Source organism: Pyrgilauda ruficollis, unplaced genomic scaffold, assembly GCF_017590135.1.
Source record: "Pyrgilauda ruficollis isolate IOZ18807 unplaced genomic scaffold, ASM1759013v1 scaffold219, whole genome shotgun sequence".
NCBI classification, from domain to species: Eukaryota; Metazoa; Chordata; class Aves; order Passeriformes; family Passeridae; genus Pyrgilauda; species Pyrgilauda ruficollis.
This window is the reverse complement of record NW_024521317.1, coordinates 151,219-169,026: the sequence shown is the minus strand read 5'-3', so window position 1 is coordinate 169,026 and position 17,808 is coordinate 151,219. Positions and strand designations below refer to the sequence as shown.

The 17,808-nt window shown below is 43.8% G+C and overlaps 1 protein-coding gene across 1 annotated transcript in view; it reads right to left on the bottom strand.

The window, feature by feature from the left end:
- Positions 1 to 17,406, bottom strand: part of BMP4 (bone morphogenetic protein 4) — a 48,270-nt gene extending 30,864 nt beyond the window's left edge. Inside the window, exon 1 of the mRNA XM_041468352.1 lies at positions 17,389 to 17,406. Coding sequence (XP_041324286.1) covers positions 17,389 to 17,396 — 8 coding nt within the window. The 5' untranslated portion in view covers positions 17,397 to 17,406. The remainder of the gene's footprint in view (positions 1 to 17,388) is intronic.
- Between the last annotated feature and the right edge of the window lie 402 nt (positions 17,407 to 17,808).

The following is a 17,808-nucleotide window of genomic DNA, read 5'->3' as shown; positions in this document are numbered from 1 at the left end:
AAACAGCAGCTTCTGGAGCACCTAGAGATGACGTGGGTGCTTCTTCACTCGTGCGAGATTGCAAGGGAAGGGTTGAAAAAGTATTACTCTCCACTCACAGGCAGGTTGGGTTCACTTCCTTGCGAGGAAGGTGATGCCAGATGACTGGGAAATCCAGGTTTGTTGTTAAATGTCAGCTACACGGTGTAGAGTGCCCCTTAAGTCATGGCAATTGTCATTGACAGAAGAAAGTGCTTGCCACCCTCCAGCGATGCTAAATAGTCATTGTCCTTTAGGTCAGATCAAGCTAGAGGAAAGCTGCAGGCTAAAAACGCTTTTTTTAATCTTTTTTTGGCTTCTTCCTTACTTCCCATTATGCAATTTTTTTTTTTTTTTTTTTTTTTTTTTTTTTTTTTTTTTTTTTTTTTTTTTTTTTGCAGCAAAACAGAAGCAAATGATGAATAAAACTCTTAATTCCATACTTTTTTTTTTTTTTTTGTTTTTTTTTTTCCCCCTTTTTTATTTTTTTTTTTTTTTTTTTTTTTTTTTTTTTTTTTTTTTTTTTTTTGTAGCACTGAACACTTAGGTTAGCAAAGCAAAGGAAGAGAGACTTGAGTGTTAAACTGACATGTCCTCCCAAGGGTTATTAAAAGTGGCCAGATGTGCTGGGCTATGCTAAAGAAATCTTCACAGGGGAAGACTCCAAAAGTGAAATACTGGAGCAGAATTTACACAAATTCCCAATCACAGCACTGCAGGTACCAGAAAATAATACGCAGCCTAAGCAGCTCCCAGGAGTAGAGAGTTTGCAAATCAAGGGGTTGTTTGATGGGAAGAAAAGAGTTTTTTTGGGAATTGCTTTGGGCCAGCATCTAGCAAGGCAGATTAGGCTGGCTCTGATCCAGCAATGCCCTTAAGCACATGCTTAACTTTAACCCTGAAGGAGCCACTGGAATCAATGGAAACATCAGCACCCTCATCTCACAGGCATTCAAGACAGGTTTGTGTGGTCACAGCAGAGAAATGAGCCCCCCTTGCCAGGCAGAGGTTTCTGTCTCCAGCACCTGCTCAGGCTGCTCGGGGTCAGTGCATCAGGCTACCTGCAGGGACAGAAATCTCCTATTCCAAAACCATCTCTAACTTCTCATTTATTTTCCTCTCTTTTGAAGTCAACAGCCAGCTCTTCAAAACCACCTGTGAAATTCTGTAGGAGTGGTTGGAGACATTCCTGCTGGCTCCTCCAGAGCCTGGATTTCACGGACATCTTTCTCTGCTTCTCTTTCAGTTTGTTTTTGGAACAGCACATGGGGTTTTTTTGACCTGTCTTGAGAAACTCAGTTTGAGGATAGATGGGTTTGTTTAAGGTGGAGTTTTTCAGCTCTGGAGTAGAAATGGCTACATGTAAAGCAAGGATGGAAGGTCCCTCTGAGCCTTGTGAAGAGCTTGTTCTCAGGGCACAACAAGGGATACAACAAAGAAAAGGAGTTGGTTTTGCCTAGCAGCTGAGAATAACAGTGCTGTTATTTATCAGTTACTGCTACTCCAGACCTAAATACTTAATTTTTAACCACCAATGGCAAGGATAACAACAGTGGGTTAATATATTCCATTTCCTATATATCTGATGAACTGATAGCCAGTCATACACTGTTCAATATGCAGTTTTTGGCCTGGCCTCCCTTTGTGGTCTCTGTTTGCATTTGCATTAACCTGGGAGTATTAATCAGGTCATGTAGACACCCAGGAACATAAACCAACTCAAACACCCAAAAGATACACACCACACTCAGAATCAACACACAGAAACCACAGGATGGAGTGCAGTGTCCATTAACTGAACCAGATTAATCACATACACACTAAGGGAGGCCAAACATAAAACATCTGATTCCCACCAACCTCTAACTATACAAACCCGAGTAAATACTAAACTACCCAGAGGCATGACTGGCCTCCTGCCCCTACCACATATGCTGTTAAGCCCCCCTTGGAAACAAGGTCCAGGTAAGGAAATCATTAGCCACAAAAAGACTTCTGACATGACCACTCCACAGGAAACCACCTCCAAAATCCATATTCTCGAAGCCCAAGTGTTATAATCCTTTGCACAAACATGTCAAGCTTGTTCTTATAAGCTTCCCTTAAGTCACAAACCTTCCTCTGATTTGAACCCAGTGTACTCAGACCAATGTAATAATAAAATCAGAGAATAGAATCAGCTGGGTTGGAAAAGCCTTCCAAGATCATCAAGCCCAACCATTCCCCCATCACAGCCAAGGCCAACACTAACCCATGCCCCCAGTGCCACATCCACATGGCTGTCAAATCCCTCCAGGGATGGGAACTCCACCACTGCCCTGGGCAGCTGTGCCAGTGTCTGATCACCCTTTCTGTGAAGAAATTTTCCCTGACATCCAAGCTAAAATTTGTACCCATTTAGCCTCATGTTCTCTACTTTGCATGCCTTATTTTCCTCTCTGATATTTACCATCCTGTTGTTTACATGTACAACCATCACCCTTCTTCTCAGCTTTCATTTTCTAGGTTAAAATTTTCTCTCTTTCATTCCTCTCCCAAAAGACAAGCTCCTCCCTTCCAACATCTCCATCATCTTTCTCTGTAAGCAGCCCAGATCAAACTCACACCTCAGGAACATGGGGACCAGAATGATCCATAGGATCCCAGAGTTCCTGGCATATTCACCTTCTCCTGAAAGAAACTCCTCCTGGGATATATGAAGGTGTGCATACCTTTTTCAGAGCCCATCCCATGAATTATCCACATATTTTTCTCCTCTGTTATCTACAGATGGCAAGTCTCTATAGTGAAAATTCTTATTACTCCCTAAACTTGTGACTTTGCATTTTTCATTACTGGATTTCGTCTCTTTACTATTATTCCAGTCTTCAAGGTCATCCTGTTCTCTCTGCATAGTACATCTCCCAAGTCTGTGTCATCAGCAGACTTCAGCAGCATGCTATGTTTTGTGCCAAAGTCATTCATGAAAATATTAAATAAGATCCATCCCCAAGAAAAATCCTTGAAGAGCTCCACTCATACCCAGCCAGACACTTGTTGTCACTCAGCTCATCTGAGCAATACTTGCTCAGTCTCCAGTTTATGTGTTAATCATGTACACAGCACAACACCAAACTATTAGGAAAATGTTCTTCATCCAAATAAACCTCGCCCTTGAAGAGAAAGATTGTTGGAACTCTCCCAGACCAACTCTCCCAAGTAAAACAGCTCAAAGGGGCCCTGAGCAACCTGGTCTAGTGGAAGGTGAAAGCCAAACCATTCTAGGATTCTGCAGTGAGCAAGTTGCCATATGACAACCAAGACACAGTGAGGATGCCTCTGCATTCTGATAGGTGAGATCTCACATCTGCCCAACTTGCTGAGCAGTGTCAGGTTCCAAAAAGCTGTTAGGCCATTGTGCATTAAAATTAACACTGTTAATTTAATGTTGTTAAAGCATGAAGCAAGTACTGAGTTACTGTAATCTTTCCTAATGAAATAACACTGCTCCAGAGAGGCTGGGGGACATGGTTTAGTGGTGAAAGTGGTGGTGGTGCTGGGTTGAGTTGGGACTTCAGATCTCAGAGGGCTTTTCAAACCCCAATGATTCTATGATTCCTATGCATATAGATGGCTTTATGTATTAGTAATCTATTATTGATAAAATCCACCAACTGCACTACAAACTTGTGCCTATTTCTGTCTCATATTAGGCAGGGAAAATAAAATTACATCAGTCCAAAGGGAATAAAGGTTATGTTGCTTTCCTTTGATAACACTGGGAAATAAGCAGCTCGCCATTCAGGATTCGTTGGTATTCGGTGCAATAAACACACTTCCTGATGGATGGCTGTGATTATAACGAGCACTGTACAGAAATGACACTGCAATTTAGGAATAAGGCAAACAGCAGTGATGGAGTTCAAAGCCCCGCCGCACTCGCTGGGCTCGTGTTTGGTTTGCTGTTTTGTTTTGAGCCGACTCTCCACGCCCGCGAAAGCCGGGATGGCCTCGAGGGTCGCCCCAGCTGAAAAGCATCTGCAGTGATCCCCGCTGACCTTTCCCTCTGATAGCACCCTGCCTGCCTTTTAACGGGGGCCTGAACCGAGTCAGAGGTGAAACAGATAAATGACTGAAGATCCAAATGTTTTCTCAACAGGCAAGTTCCCACATGCTCAATTTTCTTTTCCTCCATGAAGAACAAGAGGGGGGAAAAAATTGCAAGTGATTAGCTAATGAACATCTGGTTTGCTTTATTTGGGCTTCCTTGCAGCCAGGGGTTGAATTTACTAATTTTTATTTCCTACTAAAAACAAAAAAGGAGCTTTTTTTTTGCTTTTTTTTTTTTTTTTCCAAAGCCTGTAGAGGAGAGGCTCCTCACAAGTGTGGCCGTTCTTTCCACCACTATGATTACCTGGCCCACATGCCACGTCCTGTGTGGTTACCTTCTGTCCTGGACTTTTCATGTGGTTTGACATGTCTTTAATTTAGACAATCAGACCACGTCTAACCTGAAACAAAAACACTCTTTGGAGATCCTGAACCCTTTTTGAATCCTACAGATGTCAACCCAGCGGGATGCAATGGCAAACTGTTAATTATATGTGCAAAAAGGGTCAATGTAATTACATAGTAAACACAAATATTATCTGATGTAAATATAGACTGATTGTGCTCTTGCACTGCTGACTGCTAAAAATAGCTGATTTAAGGCCCAGCTCTGCATTGACTTTAGATTTGAGCAGCACCATGGACTTGCCTGTCAGGAGCTCACTTCAGCTCCTGAATTCATCCCCACTTGTTTATTTTCCAGGGGTTTCACAGAACTGAACATGTGACCCACATGGGAATAATCAGAGATGGGATTTATGAACAAGCAAACAATGATTTGGAGATCTGTTCTTTCCCCACCTCATAGAAATCCAGTTTTCCAAAAAGGCTTAAGCACACACTTCAACTTCCCCAATGATTTCAGAGTATTTCAAGCATGTTCCCAAAATCTGTTGCTGCCTTGGGGAGTTACAGCCTTTCTTTGCATGGTCAATTCATTTCAGAGGCAGCTATGAGACTAAATTTCACTGTTTACTGTTGCCCAGCTCTGAACAAGGGGTTAAGGAAATAAATTGCCAGCCATAAACCCTTTAAAAACATGGTTTAGTTTCTTCCTCCCACTCCCACAGATTTACCTTACACTGACTTTGCCAATGAGTTGCTCACTCCAGTCTTTCTTCACTGCAGTCACAAAAGCCCTCAAGCCTCGATGGCACATTTTTATTCAACAGCCATAACTCCAAAATTGTTGAAAAGGCCATTTATGGCAAACCTTGGAGCCCAATCCAGAGCAAAGCTGCAGCAGTGTAAATCTGGAGGGACACTCACGTGACACTTGTAACTGATATCATACCCTGCCCCAGTTTATCACCCCCATCTTTATCGTTCAACCAACTTGTTCTCTAGAGAAGGATCATAAACCCACAGGTAATTGCAGGATGGCCACACAGACAGTAAAAAGAAAAAGCCTGCAGATGGGTAGTTCAAAGACAGATTTCTCAAAAAACACCAAACCACTGAAAGGAGCCAAGCTGGGTCTCATTTGCGGATGCACTGAGCATCTATAAGTTTATTTAAAATCAGCAATAGCTGCAATATGCAACGCCTATCAAAATCAGACATTTTACCACAACTGTGGCTTTTGAAAGACGTGATTTACTTCAGAAGTGAAGAAGAAATAACAGGGCTTTTAGACAGACTAATAAATGTATGGTCCAGAGACTTTTCCAGTAGCATATTTATTGTCCAAGCCCTCCAGTCAGCAGCACACTTAATTTTAAGCACATGCTTAAGTGCTTTACTGAACAAAGCTGAAATGTGGACCCACCAGGCAGCTCAAGAAAAGCACTTTCACATCAGTCATCTGCATGAGCAGTGATAGCAGCCCACTTTTTACCATGATAGGCACAATCCAAGCTCAGAAGCAGCTCTTCCCTTTGCAGCTGAAATCTCATTGGGAACAAAGCAACCCTGGGCAGCAAGAAGAGTTTTCCTGACTTCTTAGGATGTCCCATATGACCACTGGGTGATCCAGCATGGAGCCCTGGAAAGGCTTCACCCAGTGTGCAGCTTTTGGAGCAGCAGGTGGTAGTGACATACAGGAATGAAAAGGATGCAGGATTAGGCAAAGATACAACAACCACACTGTTACACTGAATAATTTCATGCACCTGAGAGTGCTAATACACATCTGACAAGGTTAGAGGCCCACCAAACTCTGCATATTGTCTGTGCCATGTACCCCAGCTCCATAGTTCAGGAGACAAGGAAAAGATCCAGAGTTACCACAGCCATAACAGGTGTGTAAAATCCTTCTTGCCTTGTTGAAGGCACTAGGTTAATATCCTACTCCTAGGTTTCTGTCTGGAAAAGGGACTGCTGGCACCTCTGCCATCTTTAAAAGAGAAAGGAAAAGTAAAAATTGTATTTGTTATTTTATAAGGAGTGTGGTATCAAAATGTGCCAGTCAGAAGAGGGCCGGGATTATTTTTATAAATTATCACCCACAGTGCTGAACACTAGAGAAGCCACATAAAATTATCTCTAATTGAAGGGTGGATTCTCTGGTATCCACTTAGATTACAGCATGTTCTAAACTTTTCCTGCTTTCCAGCTCTCTGCCATCTTCTAGTCTAGTTAAAAAGTTGAGCTTAGCTTTCCCTGTGCTGGGAGGAGGAATTAGAACTCTCTCTAAAGCCTGGCCATCTATTTGCATAAAAATTGTTAGAACTGAATATTTTTGAGATTCTCTCAGATGTCACTGAAACTGGGCTATGGATAGAGAGTGATGGGGACAAAAATCAGGGACAGGGACCCACATACCCAAACAGTCACACAGAGCATGGCTGCATTAATCTTTGTCTCCCTTTAGGAAATAAGACTAAAAACAACAATCTCACATTGTCACAGTGCAGCTTTTTGCTCATTTAACACAGGACTCTGTGACATATCAGACACGTGGTTGTGCTTGGAGGACTTGGTCATGCCAAAGTTCATGCCAGGCTCCACTCACCTGCAGCAAAAACCAGCTCTTTATGCCCACAAATAGGTTCAGAGCCTGCACTGCAAGAGCAGATCTTTTTTTCTGGGCGAGCCACAGCCAGCATGCCAGACCTGCAGAAATCCTGTGAACATTCCAGCACCAGCCTGGACCCCTGTGGAGCCCATCTCAGCCTTCTGACCATTTTCCCTGTTAACTTTTAGAGACCCCTCAGGAGCAGTCTGCAAGTCCCCAGAAGAGGCAGCAGCTATAAAAGCAATGCTCTCCGTGCTCCAGAGCCCATTTACAGCTGCCTTGGGTCTGGCCTGGCTTTGAAAGCCCTGCAAGAGGTGGAGGCTGCTCAATGTACCCCACACTCTGCCTGAGCTTCGAGCCTTCCTCCCACAGCTGAGCACCAGCCACAGGAGGTAAATTCCCCAGCTCCAGTGATGTGTGTAACTCTGGGAGGGGATGTCAGCCCTTTCCTGGGAGCTCCAAAGTGAGAGTTTTGTGTGCTGTCCTGCTCCTCCCTTTTCTTGTAGAAAGAAAAAGTTTGTATTGTTCTACAGCTGTTGTAAGAGTCAAGGAGAAATTTGGGCAGTAAAATGTCACCCACCAACTCCTGCATCCATAGAAGGAGTAAGGTTGGAACCTCAAGTCCAATCATTCCCCAACACTCCCAAAAGCCACCACTAACCCATGTCCCCAAGTGCCACATCCACACAGTTTTTAAATCCCTCCAGGGATGGGGCTCCACCACTTCCCTGGGCAGCCTGTTCCAATGCCAGATCACTCTTTTAGTGATGAAATTTTTCCTAATAACCACCTGGCTCCATCCTCCTGGCAGGAGTTGTGCAGAGCCAGAAGGTCCCCCCTGAGCCTCCTTTTCTCCAGGCTGAGCCACTTCCCAGCTCCCTCAGCCTCTCCTGCTGAGAGGTTCCAGACCCTTCCCCAGCTCTTTTCCCTTCTCTGGACATCCAATTCAAATCCATACAGAACAAGGAAAGTACAAAGCTACATGCATGGCTTTAAAAAGATTAAATTAGATAAATACAGGGGAGGAGCAATTTTATTATGAAAGGCAATAAGAGACCTAGATTTTCATCTCTGTATAGCTGGAGCTCCTCTCCTCTCTCTCCAATACTTGTAGACCAGAACTCCACTGCAGTGATACTGAAAAACACAGGACTAAAACCCAGTTGTTTCCCTCAAATACTCACAGCCTAAGTAGTGTTTCTGCAGCAAGGAACATTTCAGTCCATAGGAGCCTCTATTTTCCTTAGCTGTACTAAGGCATTCCTGACCCTGCCTGATTTTCCAGGTCATTTTCTGCATTGCCCACACATCCCTGAAGCACATGGAGAGTCCCTGAGCTTTTCAGACATCACTTCCCAGCACAGAGGCAAAGTAAGGAAGGATCACCCTGCTGGTTCTGATGGCTCCTGGATCAGAGCTCTATGTCCCTGCTCTGCACCTCAGCTCCCAGGGCCAAGGAGCCATCCCAGAACTCCCAGCCCCCATTAATGCTGCACAACTTAAAGATTTGCAGAGTTTACTTGCAAGGCCTTTTAGAAGCAGGGATGAGTAAACAAGAGTGAAAAGTTAAACAAAGGAAATACATTTATGCTTGTACTGTTTTCAAGTTTATGCAAACAATCCATTTCTAAAGCTGTCACTGACAGTCCTGGCACGTTCTCATTCCCCAGCTCAGAGTCATGCTGGAAACTGAAATCACAAGCATTTCTGAGATGCTTTGGGCAAAATACCTCCCTCAGCTCCACCAGCTGAAAATCAGTCAGGTTAGCTGTGGCTACAGAGCCATGGCAACATCCTTGTGCTGTGATTCTGGAAGAAGAGGGAGAAGAGTCTGAATTTTTCCGGCCATAGTGGCTGTGGAAGAAACTGGAATGGAGTTATCCAAATGAGTTATGAAGAGATCAGTTGAAGAAATAACAGCAGGAAACCATCAGGCAGAGAAAGAATTAGAAAATACTATTTTCTAGCTGGTCAGGCAGTAAGTGGAGCTGCCATAAATGTCACCTTTTGCTCATGGCTTGACTAAGGGAAGGAGGCATGGAGAGCCTGCTCTCCACCAGCACAGCCCACCATGCCCCACGCAGGAAGGGAGCACTCTCTGCTAGACCCAAGGAAAGGGTCAGCAAAGCCACAGCTTCCCAAACCATGTCTCAAGAAGTGGCACATCGGTTTGTTTCAGAGGGAAAAGCATGCACAAGCTCTGCTGCAGCTGGAAGACAGCACAGTTGCCATTCTGACGCCTCCTCACCCTCTTTCCTCCCCTCCATTCAGCTGCACGGGACAGCACGTTTAACAGCTGAGCAAAGCCTACAAAGTTAATTTCTAGCTTTGAGATGGTTACTGGTAATTGTAGGTAATTTCAAATATAATTGCAATCGAGTTGGAAAAGATCTGTTTGCAGTGTTTATGCTCATCACTCTAATTTAAGACCTAGAAAGCTGGATATGCTGCTCTTCAAATACACACCCATTTTTCATCTTCCTGATTTTACCACGAGCGATCATAAAAACAGCTCCAGCAAACCACAGTCTGCAATGCAAGGCAAATGTTTGAGAAGCTGCATATAAAGTTTCAAGCAAAGCTGCTTGAAGGTTAACGACAGAACATGTTAATGATTATCAAATAGACAAGGAAAGCCACAAAGAGCTTCCAACACAGAAATGCAAGAGCCCCTCAAAATAAATGGTGGCTAACCTTGTTTGGAATAATACTTCTCTTCAAAGCCATGGAACTGTTGCATGTCACAAATATGTCCACATGTAGTTTTAATATAGGAATAATTACCCATGGCATGTTTGTTAGTGGAAAAAGCAAAGGTCTCCTGTTACTTACACATAATAAAACCTGCATTGTTTACCATGAATGAGTTATATGAGAGTGGTAATAAATAAGTGTTCTAACAAACTTTTGCTGCCCAGGCCTGCAAACTGTTCTTAATATCTGCAATTTGGTAGCACCTAGAGGCCCTGCTAAAATCTGTGATGCTGAGCCTGCTGCAGAGCAACAAACTCCCCCTGCTCTGAAACACAGAAAATATGCTATAGGCAGAATAAAAACATTCAAGCCTCTGGGCAGGGTGACTCAAAGCATGCAAGTATTTGCAGAAAGCTTAGCTGGGAGGAACACACTGCAGGTGGCCCTTCTGCTCCCTCTGGGATGTGCCCCATGTGTGCAGCCATGTGAGTGGAGAGCAGGAACCAAACCTTTGATTCTGCTTTAAGTGGGTACTACCAAAGAGCCTGCACCAGGCAAAGCTACTCCTATGTGCAACTGCTTCAGGCTGGGGATTGAAACATGACCATTTTAAACACTAGGATACACCCTTGAAGTCAAAATCAACAGCTGTGTGCTGGCTTATAGACACTTAAAATATCTGGGTTTTAAAAAATCCATCTGGCTTTCTATAGTTGACAAAACTCCTTGGGAGTTTTAAGCTCTTTGGTAAAGTCATAAGGAATCACAGAATGGTTTGGTTTGGGAGGGACCTTAAAGACCACCTAGTTCCAACTCTCCTGCTTTTATCTGCCAAATGTGTGCATGGATTACAGAATCTCTGGTCATCTCTATCCAACGTTAATCTCTGTCAACATGGGGCTGCTTGAAAAAAACCCAACCAAATCAAAGTCCCTTGCTTGCTGTATTCTTGACTCATCAAACTTTTAAAGCTGGATACTTTTAAAGCTGGAACTACTGAGGAAATTGTTTTCCATGAAAAATTCAGAGGAAAATTAAAAAAAAATCTTTACCTTAACATTTTCCTACTTTTTGTTTTAAAATTAAAAAATATCTCTCCTTCAACTGGTTTTGTTGGGTTTTGGCAGCCATTAAACCATTTGAAAATAGTTTCAGGAGCAAATTATCAACCCAGCTCTTCACACCACCTCTGTGGAGACTGGAGTACTTGCTTATTTTAATGCAACCCACCAAGGCAACCTTCTCTGCAGAATTCAGTCAGAAATGTCAGAGTTTAAAAACTATATGTAACTTATCCAAAGACAATTTCAAAACCTTGCTTTAGTAATGAAATGGACTTCTTTTAACTTCTCAGGAAGTTGTTTCATATAGCAAAAGAAGCAGCTGTGGGATTACTGCTAACAGTGCACAGGATCTGTAGCTCTGCACCGCTTGACCTGAGCCAGACGTTGCCCCCAGCAGTGTTTGCTCCTCCTTCATTCACCCCCCAAATAATGCAGGGCCATTCTCCTATTTATTTCTGCTTCTTCACTTAGGAAAAAAGAAGTTTAGGACAATTTAAGATCATCACCTCAGGACCAAGCAAAGTCCCAGTTATTCCTTGATGGATAAAAGGGTTTACTAAAGAAGAGGAACTTTAAGGAAAACCTAATTAACAAACTGAAAGAAACAAATTCAAGCTGAATTCAAAAATTCAAAATTAACTTCATGGCAGCCTTCCTCCTCCAGACTTCTGCAGGAGGAAGTCCAAATGATTGTTCCAAAATAAAGCCTTGATCTCACAGGTATCAAACAAACCCAGGTGAGCTATGCCCTTCTCCAGCCACTTGGTTTGATGTGTTAGATCCACAAGCCTACCCAACCATCTGGTAAATGTGCAAAAAGGAAAACCTGAATGATTTACACTCAGGAGCAATGGTGGTGGTGGGAACCAGGACTTCAGATTTATCAGCAGAACCTCAGCACTTCATTGTCACTGAACTCCTGACCATGCCACAGGAATGAAACCTCCAGCTCCCAACAATTATTTCTACTTTGTTTTTCCAGACTTTCAAGGTTTCTGCTGTGCTATCAGTGACTATAGCATCCTTTAAGGCTTTACTGAGGAGGCAAAATAATAGGAGGGCCTCAGAAACCTGATAATCAAAGGCAGCTGCATGCAAGACATTACACTCAAGCTCTAAGAATAACCATTAATTGCTTGTGTGGGTCAACAAAATCAGCTCCCATGAAAAATTAATATCTAAATGAAGACTAATGAGAGGCTGGTTAAATGTAGCACAGAAATAAGAGTAAGGGAGAAAAATTTAGGACCCTGATTCTACGTGCCTGGAGTAACCAAAAGTGATGGTGAAGCTGAGACTTGAAGTCTGATCCTTCAGACAGGGTTGGGCATGTTTATTAGTTCAGTCCATGGGTCACCTTTTTGTTATTTAGGGGTGCCCAGAAAAGGCTCTGTTGTTATTCAAGTTGAAAGGGCAGCAAAACCACTGACATAAGTAAGAGTCTTTCCTTGTGAGGACTCTGGAACAAGTTAGCAAGAAAAAGTATGGAAAAGGGATTTTTCCTGCCAATGCTGTGCATACTGAATGCCTCAGAGATACTCCTCCAGGAACACAGAGAGCAGTGCTTTGAACACACTGCCTGCAGCTCATCAGCTTGTTCTCCCCCTTTACAGCACATGCTGTCTTCCCATCCAGGCTGGAGGCACTTCTGCATAACCTGTGACCCAAGGAATAACCTCAGTCCATCCACTGGAGTCTAAGCAGGGCAGAGAAAAACAGCCAGAGCTCACCCAGCCCCAGGTTCACATCTTTGTCCAGGCTGGCATCAGGTTTAGCTCACGGTGATAAAGTTGGTTGGAAGTAAAATTTATAAACTCAGTTGTCAAGACAAATTTGAAGCTCCCAGCCTGCCAAGCCCTCAAAAGAAAGGCAGAAGAGATCTGAACCTACTGTAAGGGGTATGTACAACTCTTCCCCTTCTAAGTTACAGTAAAATGCAGGGCAAAAATATTCCATACCAGAAACTGCTGTTACTCCTGCCAAACACCAGCAAATATAAGCCTGCACTTCTTGATCTCTGGGTATCAATGAGACCTGAAAGATGGTCTCATGTTATGCCCTTCAGCATCCCAGCACGGCTGAGGCAGCAGCAGCTCAGGAGCCTTGCTCAGCAGTGTCTTGCTTTGTGCTTTGGGGACTGACAGCACCACAACCCCAAGAGATGGGAAACAGCTCCCTGACCATGTGTGGAAGGGAGGATCTGCCAGCCAGATGCCTGGGACAGGAATGGCAGGAGATAATCTGGTACCGTGAACATTTCAGGGAGGTCTTACTCTTCCACTGAGAAGCATGAAACCAGCCAGGGAACCAGGAACCAGGGAACTTATTCTTCTCATTTCAATCCTGCCATTTGGTCTGTGACACAGGGAATAGGGAATGGGTGGGTAATCCCCAAGGAGCACCAACCAAGTTCCCAGACTTATTTCTCAAATGCTTTGCATTTCAATGTACAAATTGGAATACAAGCAAAGACCTTTCTTGGTAGCTGTTCTTCTATTCCTGGAACTTGGCAAAGGGACACTCAGATGCTGGAGATGCTCTGGTGTTCCACAGGCAATGTGAAATACTTGGAAAAAATGCAGCAAATGCAAGGCCAAGATAAAATACTTTTGGCCATGAAGATCAATCCTAACCTTTGTAAAACGCCTGTCAACAACAGCATTGTTTATTGCAGCTATAGTCCAGCTGGTACTTTTGAGCTGAGAACTGGTTCTGATTCATATTTCATCTGTTCTGCATCACAAACCTCCATCCTTCTGCCTATGCTCCACTGAGGAAACTTAACTCTAGTATTTCACATTCAACCCAGAGTACGTGGGATTCTCTATTCATCTTGAATCAATCTTAATACCTTGCATTCAGATTTTGGTGTTTAACAACATTTCATAGAGTATTGCATAAATACACTTGAATTACAGATTTGATTTGAGCTGATTCCTGTGTCTGTTAATCCAAATATTTGCATTTACTGTGAACTCTGAGCCACCTGATGTGGTTGCTGGTTTTGATTCAGTGACTGAAGCTATATGGATAGAAGGCTCTTTCCAAAACTATGGTTTGATTCCTTCTCTGAAGTCACATTAGGATGGGTGTTTTAAGCACCTCATTCTTGGGCACTGTCTTCTACAACTGATGCTAGTGTTCCCATCCAACTCGGGATATTCTATGGTGTTTTAAGCACCTCATTCTTGGGCACTGTCTTCTACAACTGATGCTATCCCGATCCAACTCGGGATATTCTACGATTTTATGAATTCATTCACTTAAAACACTGACAAGAGAAAAGGAATTTGATTCCTGACTAATCAAGTTAAAACCTTTGTTCAAACATAAGCTTTCTGTCCTGAGGAGCCATATTTAAAATGAAATTTTCAAAAAATCTGCATTTAGGCTTCAAAATCAAGCCCTGGCAATTAAGGAAAGCAGGTATCTCACTACAGCTCTCTTGTGCTTATGTTTCATGATGGGGTCTTCAATTACAGCATCATTTCAGACCATTTCTACATCACTTAATCCACAGAGTGAACAGTCCTGAATCAATGAGCAGCTACTTAGTATTTTGCTCCACCCTCATTACACACTATGCCTCTATAACTTCTTTTGCAACCCCAACCCTGATCTGAAGGCAGGATTAATGATTTCTCCATAGGTTTTCCTAAAGAGCATTTCAATGCAATATATGAGAGCTTGCTCAATAGTAATCAATTCCCATTCACCCTGCAAAATGAGGGAGTGGTACGTTTCCCATTTTATAGGCAAGGAGCTGAGGCACAGAAACGAGTGAAGTCAAAAGTGCTCATTAATTTCCAGAGGCCAATTTGCTATGCCTTGGACATGATTATTCATGGTACTTAGCATTAAATACTACTGTATGCATCCAGCATCTTGGTCTTGTTGAGTAATATGACTGCTGATGGTCCCATGCACTTCATATCAAATTTTTAGGATTGTTAAGTCAGGTGAGCAGTAGAATGTGAGCAGCAAACAGTGACCTCCAGGAAATATCCAGTTAAGGGATGGATGGTCCCACCTAGGGACACAAAAGCCCTATTTTCCTAGGTGAGCATGACAACACCTTGAATTTGGGACCATCCAGTTGCTCATTCATCACACAATTTCCAGTTGCTGCACCAGCAGTGCAGAATCTTGCAGACAATAACCACATTAGTATGAGAATAAAAATTGTTCACCAGGCATTTCTCCCGTTTATGAAAAAGACAGTGGTCTGAGGGAAAAATAGTTTGTGGAGATGAACTGAAAGGTCTCTATGCCAGGGGAGCTGCATCAAGGGCAGCTTTATGCTGATATTTCCTTCACAGTCTGGAGAGATGCTACAATGAAAGTTTTGGGTTGGCCCTTCAGATTTGCAGTAAAACATGTTCAGTTTTCCAAGGGGATGAATTTGTGTGTAGTTTGAGACTGTTAAGACAGACACAGTCCTGAGACTGCTGAGCAAGTCTGTATCTGGGTTTGTGCCAGTGCCCATTGAGGAAAAGCCATGTGTGAGATGATCTATTTCTAGCTGAGTCTTAAAAACTTCCAGGGATAAAGATTTCCCTCCTTTCCTCCTCCACTAGCAGCTTCTTTCAGTCTTGCCCTTGCCAGGAAGAATGGTTTCCCTGATGTCCAACATGAAGCTCCCACACTGCAATCCATGGCCTTTGCCCCCTTACGGTGTCACCTGCCACAACCAAGAAGAGTTTGATCCCATCATCTCTGCAGCTGAACTTCAAACACTTGTATTAAATTTCCTCTTTACTTGGCCTCAGTCCTGAAAGAAGCCAGGATTTCTGTCCTTTCTCTGGGGCCCAGATACACTCGTGGCCCAGAACAGGGGGCCCTGCTTCTTCCAGGGTTAAGGCCAAGCACCTGTACAACCACCCCAGGGCTCCATCTGAGCCACAGGCTGAAGTTTCCCTTCCATGTAGACAGCTGGGGAGGGTTATTGACCTCTTTGATATGGACTGGGGACACAGCCAGAGTCGGCATGAACAGAGGAAAATTCACATCAGAGGTTTTTTAGAAAGCAGAACAGGCAAAAATAGTCTGTGATGTGTAACGTCAGGCCTCTAGCACACAGGGAGAGCTATGGGGACACCCCAAGTGGGTTCCCAAAACCACGGGCAGGCAGAGCCACCATCCTCACCAGACTGTTTAACCGCTGAGAAACTAAAAATGATCACAAAATCTTCTTTCCCCAGGTGCCATTACATTCTGGGAAGCCTAACCAGAGGCATGCAGGCAGGGAGGAAGTTTAGACCGGGTCCAAGAAGAGGAGAGGCCGAGCTGGCTGGGGCAGTTAACCTCTGACAGACAGTCTGTAATATACCTGACACAGAAAACAAACCAGGTGGTGCCACTGCTTGGAAAATACAGACACAGCGGGGGCCTGGGCATGGAGGAGGGGGAGAGAGGGAAAACATGAGCAGGGGAAAACCGAGAGGGCAGGAGTCGTTAACCCCTGATAGCGAGTATAAAGTATTTTACTCCCCATCTCATTCATTAGACCATGTCAGCTCCAGGAGTACCATGTTCATTCCCTCACATAAATCCAGCAAGTTTCTCTTTTAAAAAGGCCAGACACTGTCTCTGCCATGGCAATCCAGCTGTCTGGCCCGCTGCCTGCCCTGCATGCAGGACCACAAGAGCTCAGCTTTGGCAGGTGAGGGCAGCCCTCTCTCAGGGGCTCCTGCACCCCCTGCCTGGCTCTGTCACTTGGCTTCTGCTTCCCAGCAGCCCAGGGAATTGGGATGTCCCCAGGGGCCACTGTGTCATGTCCCTGTCAATGCCAGCCCATGGGCAGCAGCAGCTCAGCAGAGATTTCAGGAAGGCAGAGCTGTTCACCAGCTCTGTAGCAAAAGCTGATGTGGAACAGGCTGCTCAGGGAAGTGGTAGAGTCACAATCCCTGGAAATGTTCAAAAAATGCGTGGATGTGGCACTTGGGGACATGGGTTAGTTGTGGGTTTGGCAGTGCTGGGTTAGCAGTTGGACTCAATGATCTTAGAGGGCTTTTCCAACCTTAATGATTCTATGGTTCTATAAACTTCTGGATGACTGATTTCACCCATGGTCCAGCATGGTCCTCTCAGGCATCTGATCACAGGAGCTGTGACACAGGAAAAAATGGGACTGTCACCCTCTCTGCAGAGCCACACCCTTCACAACCCTAAGGAACAAATCTTTTATAACCCCTGCTTAAATAAGGGTACAATGTTGAGAGAAAGGAATTACACAGAATAACTTGCATCTGGTACTGGTTTGGAGCTTATCTCTGCTCTTCCAGCTTAAGGGGACACAATGTACCCCCATCCTGCCCCATTTTTATAAGTTGCTCAAACCAGCAATCACCCCAGCAAAGTTCTGGGAAATGCAGGAAGTAGTTCTGTCCTTGAATTTTTACTAAAAAGCTAGCAATTCCAATAAAAGAACAGGGGCACAAAATCAAACTATTTTTAACACATCTGTCTACAGTTAAACAACATTGTTTTTCTTTGTGAGAACTTAGTAACATCAGAAAAGTTGGAGAGCCTTCCTGGGGTTGCGGCATTACAGGGCATCTTGTATACCTTGGCATTGTGTGGCTTTCCAGGACATCATTTTAACACTTCACAAATCAGGCTTTATGGACATTCTTCTCTCATAAATCCACTGCAAAGCAAACACAGAAATTACATGTTATGCATAGCCAGGTAAACTGCACAGAAGATCACCAGCGAACAGAGCATTTTTAAAATGTATAAAAACCATAAAGCATTTTTGGTGTTTTATGATGGCAACATTTCTTTTAGGGCCTGATCCAGCCTTCTTTGAAGTGAAATGGAGTCTTTCCATTGACATCAGAGGGTGTGGGATTTGTCTCACAGCAACTTATACCAATGAGAACAATATTTTGCTCTGAAGTCATTACTTTCTGCCGTGGATGTTTGGAAAACAGCTCGTCACCTGACAATACACCCTGAAGGTACTGACAGTCCATGTGTTTTCAT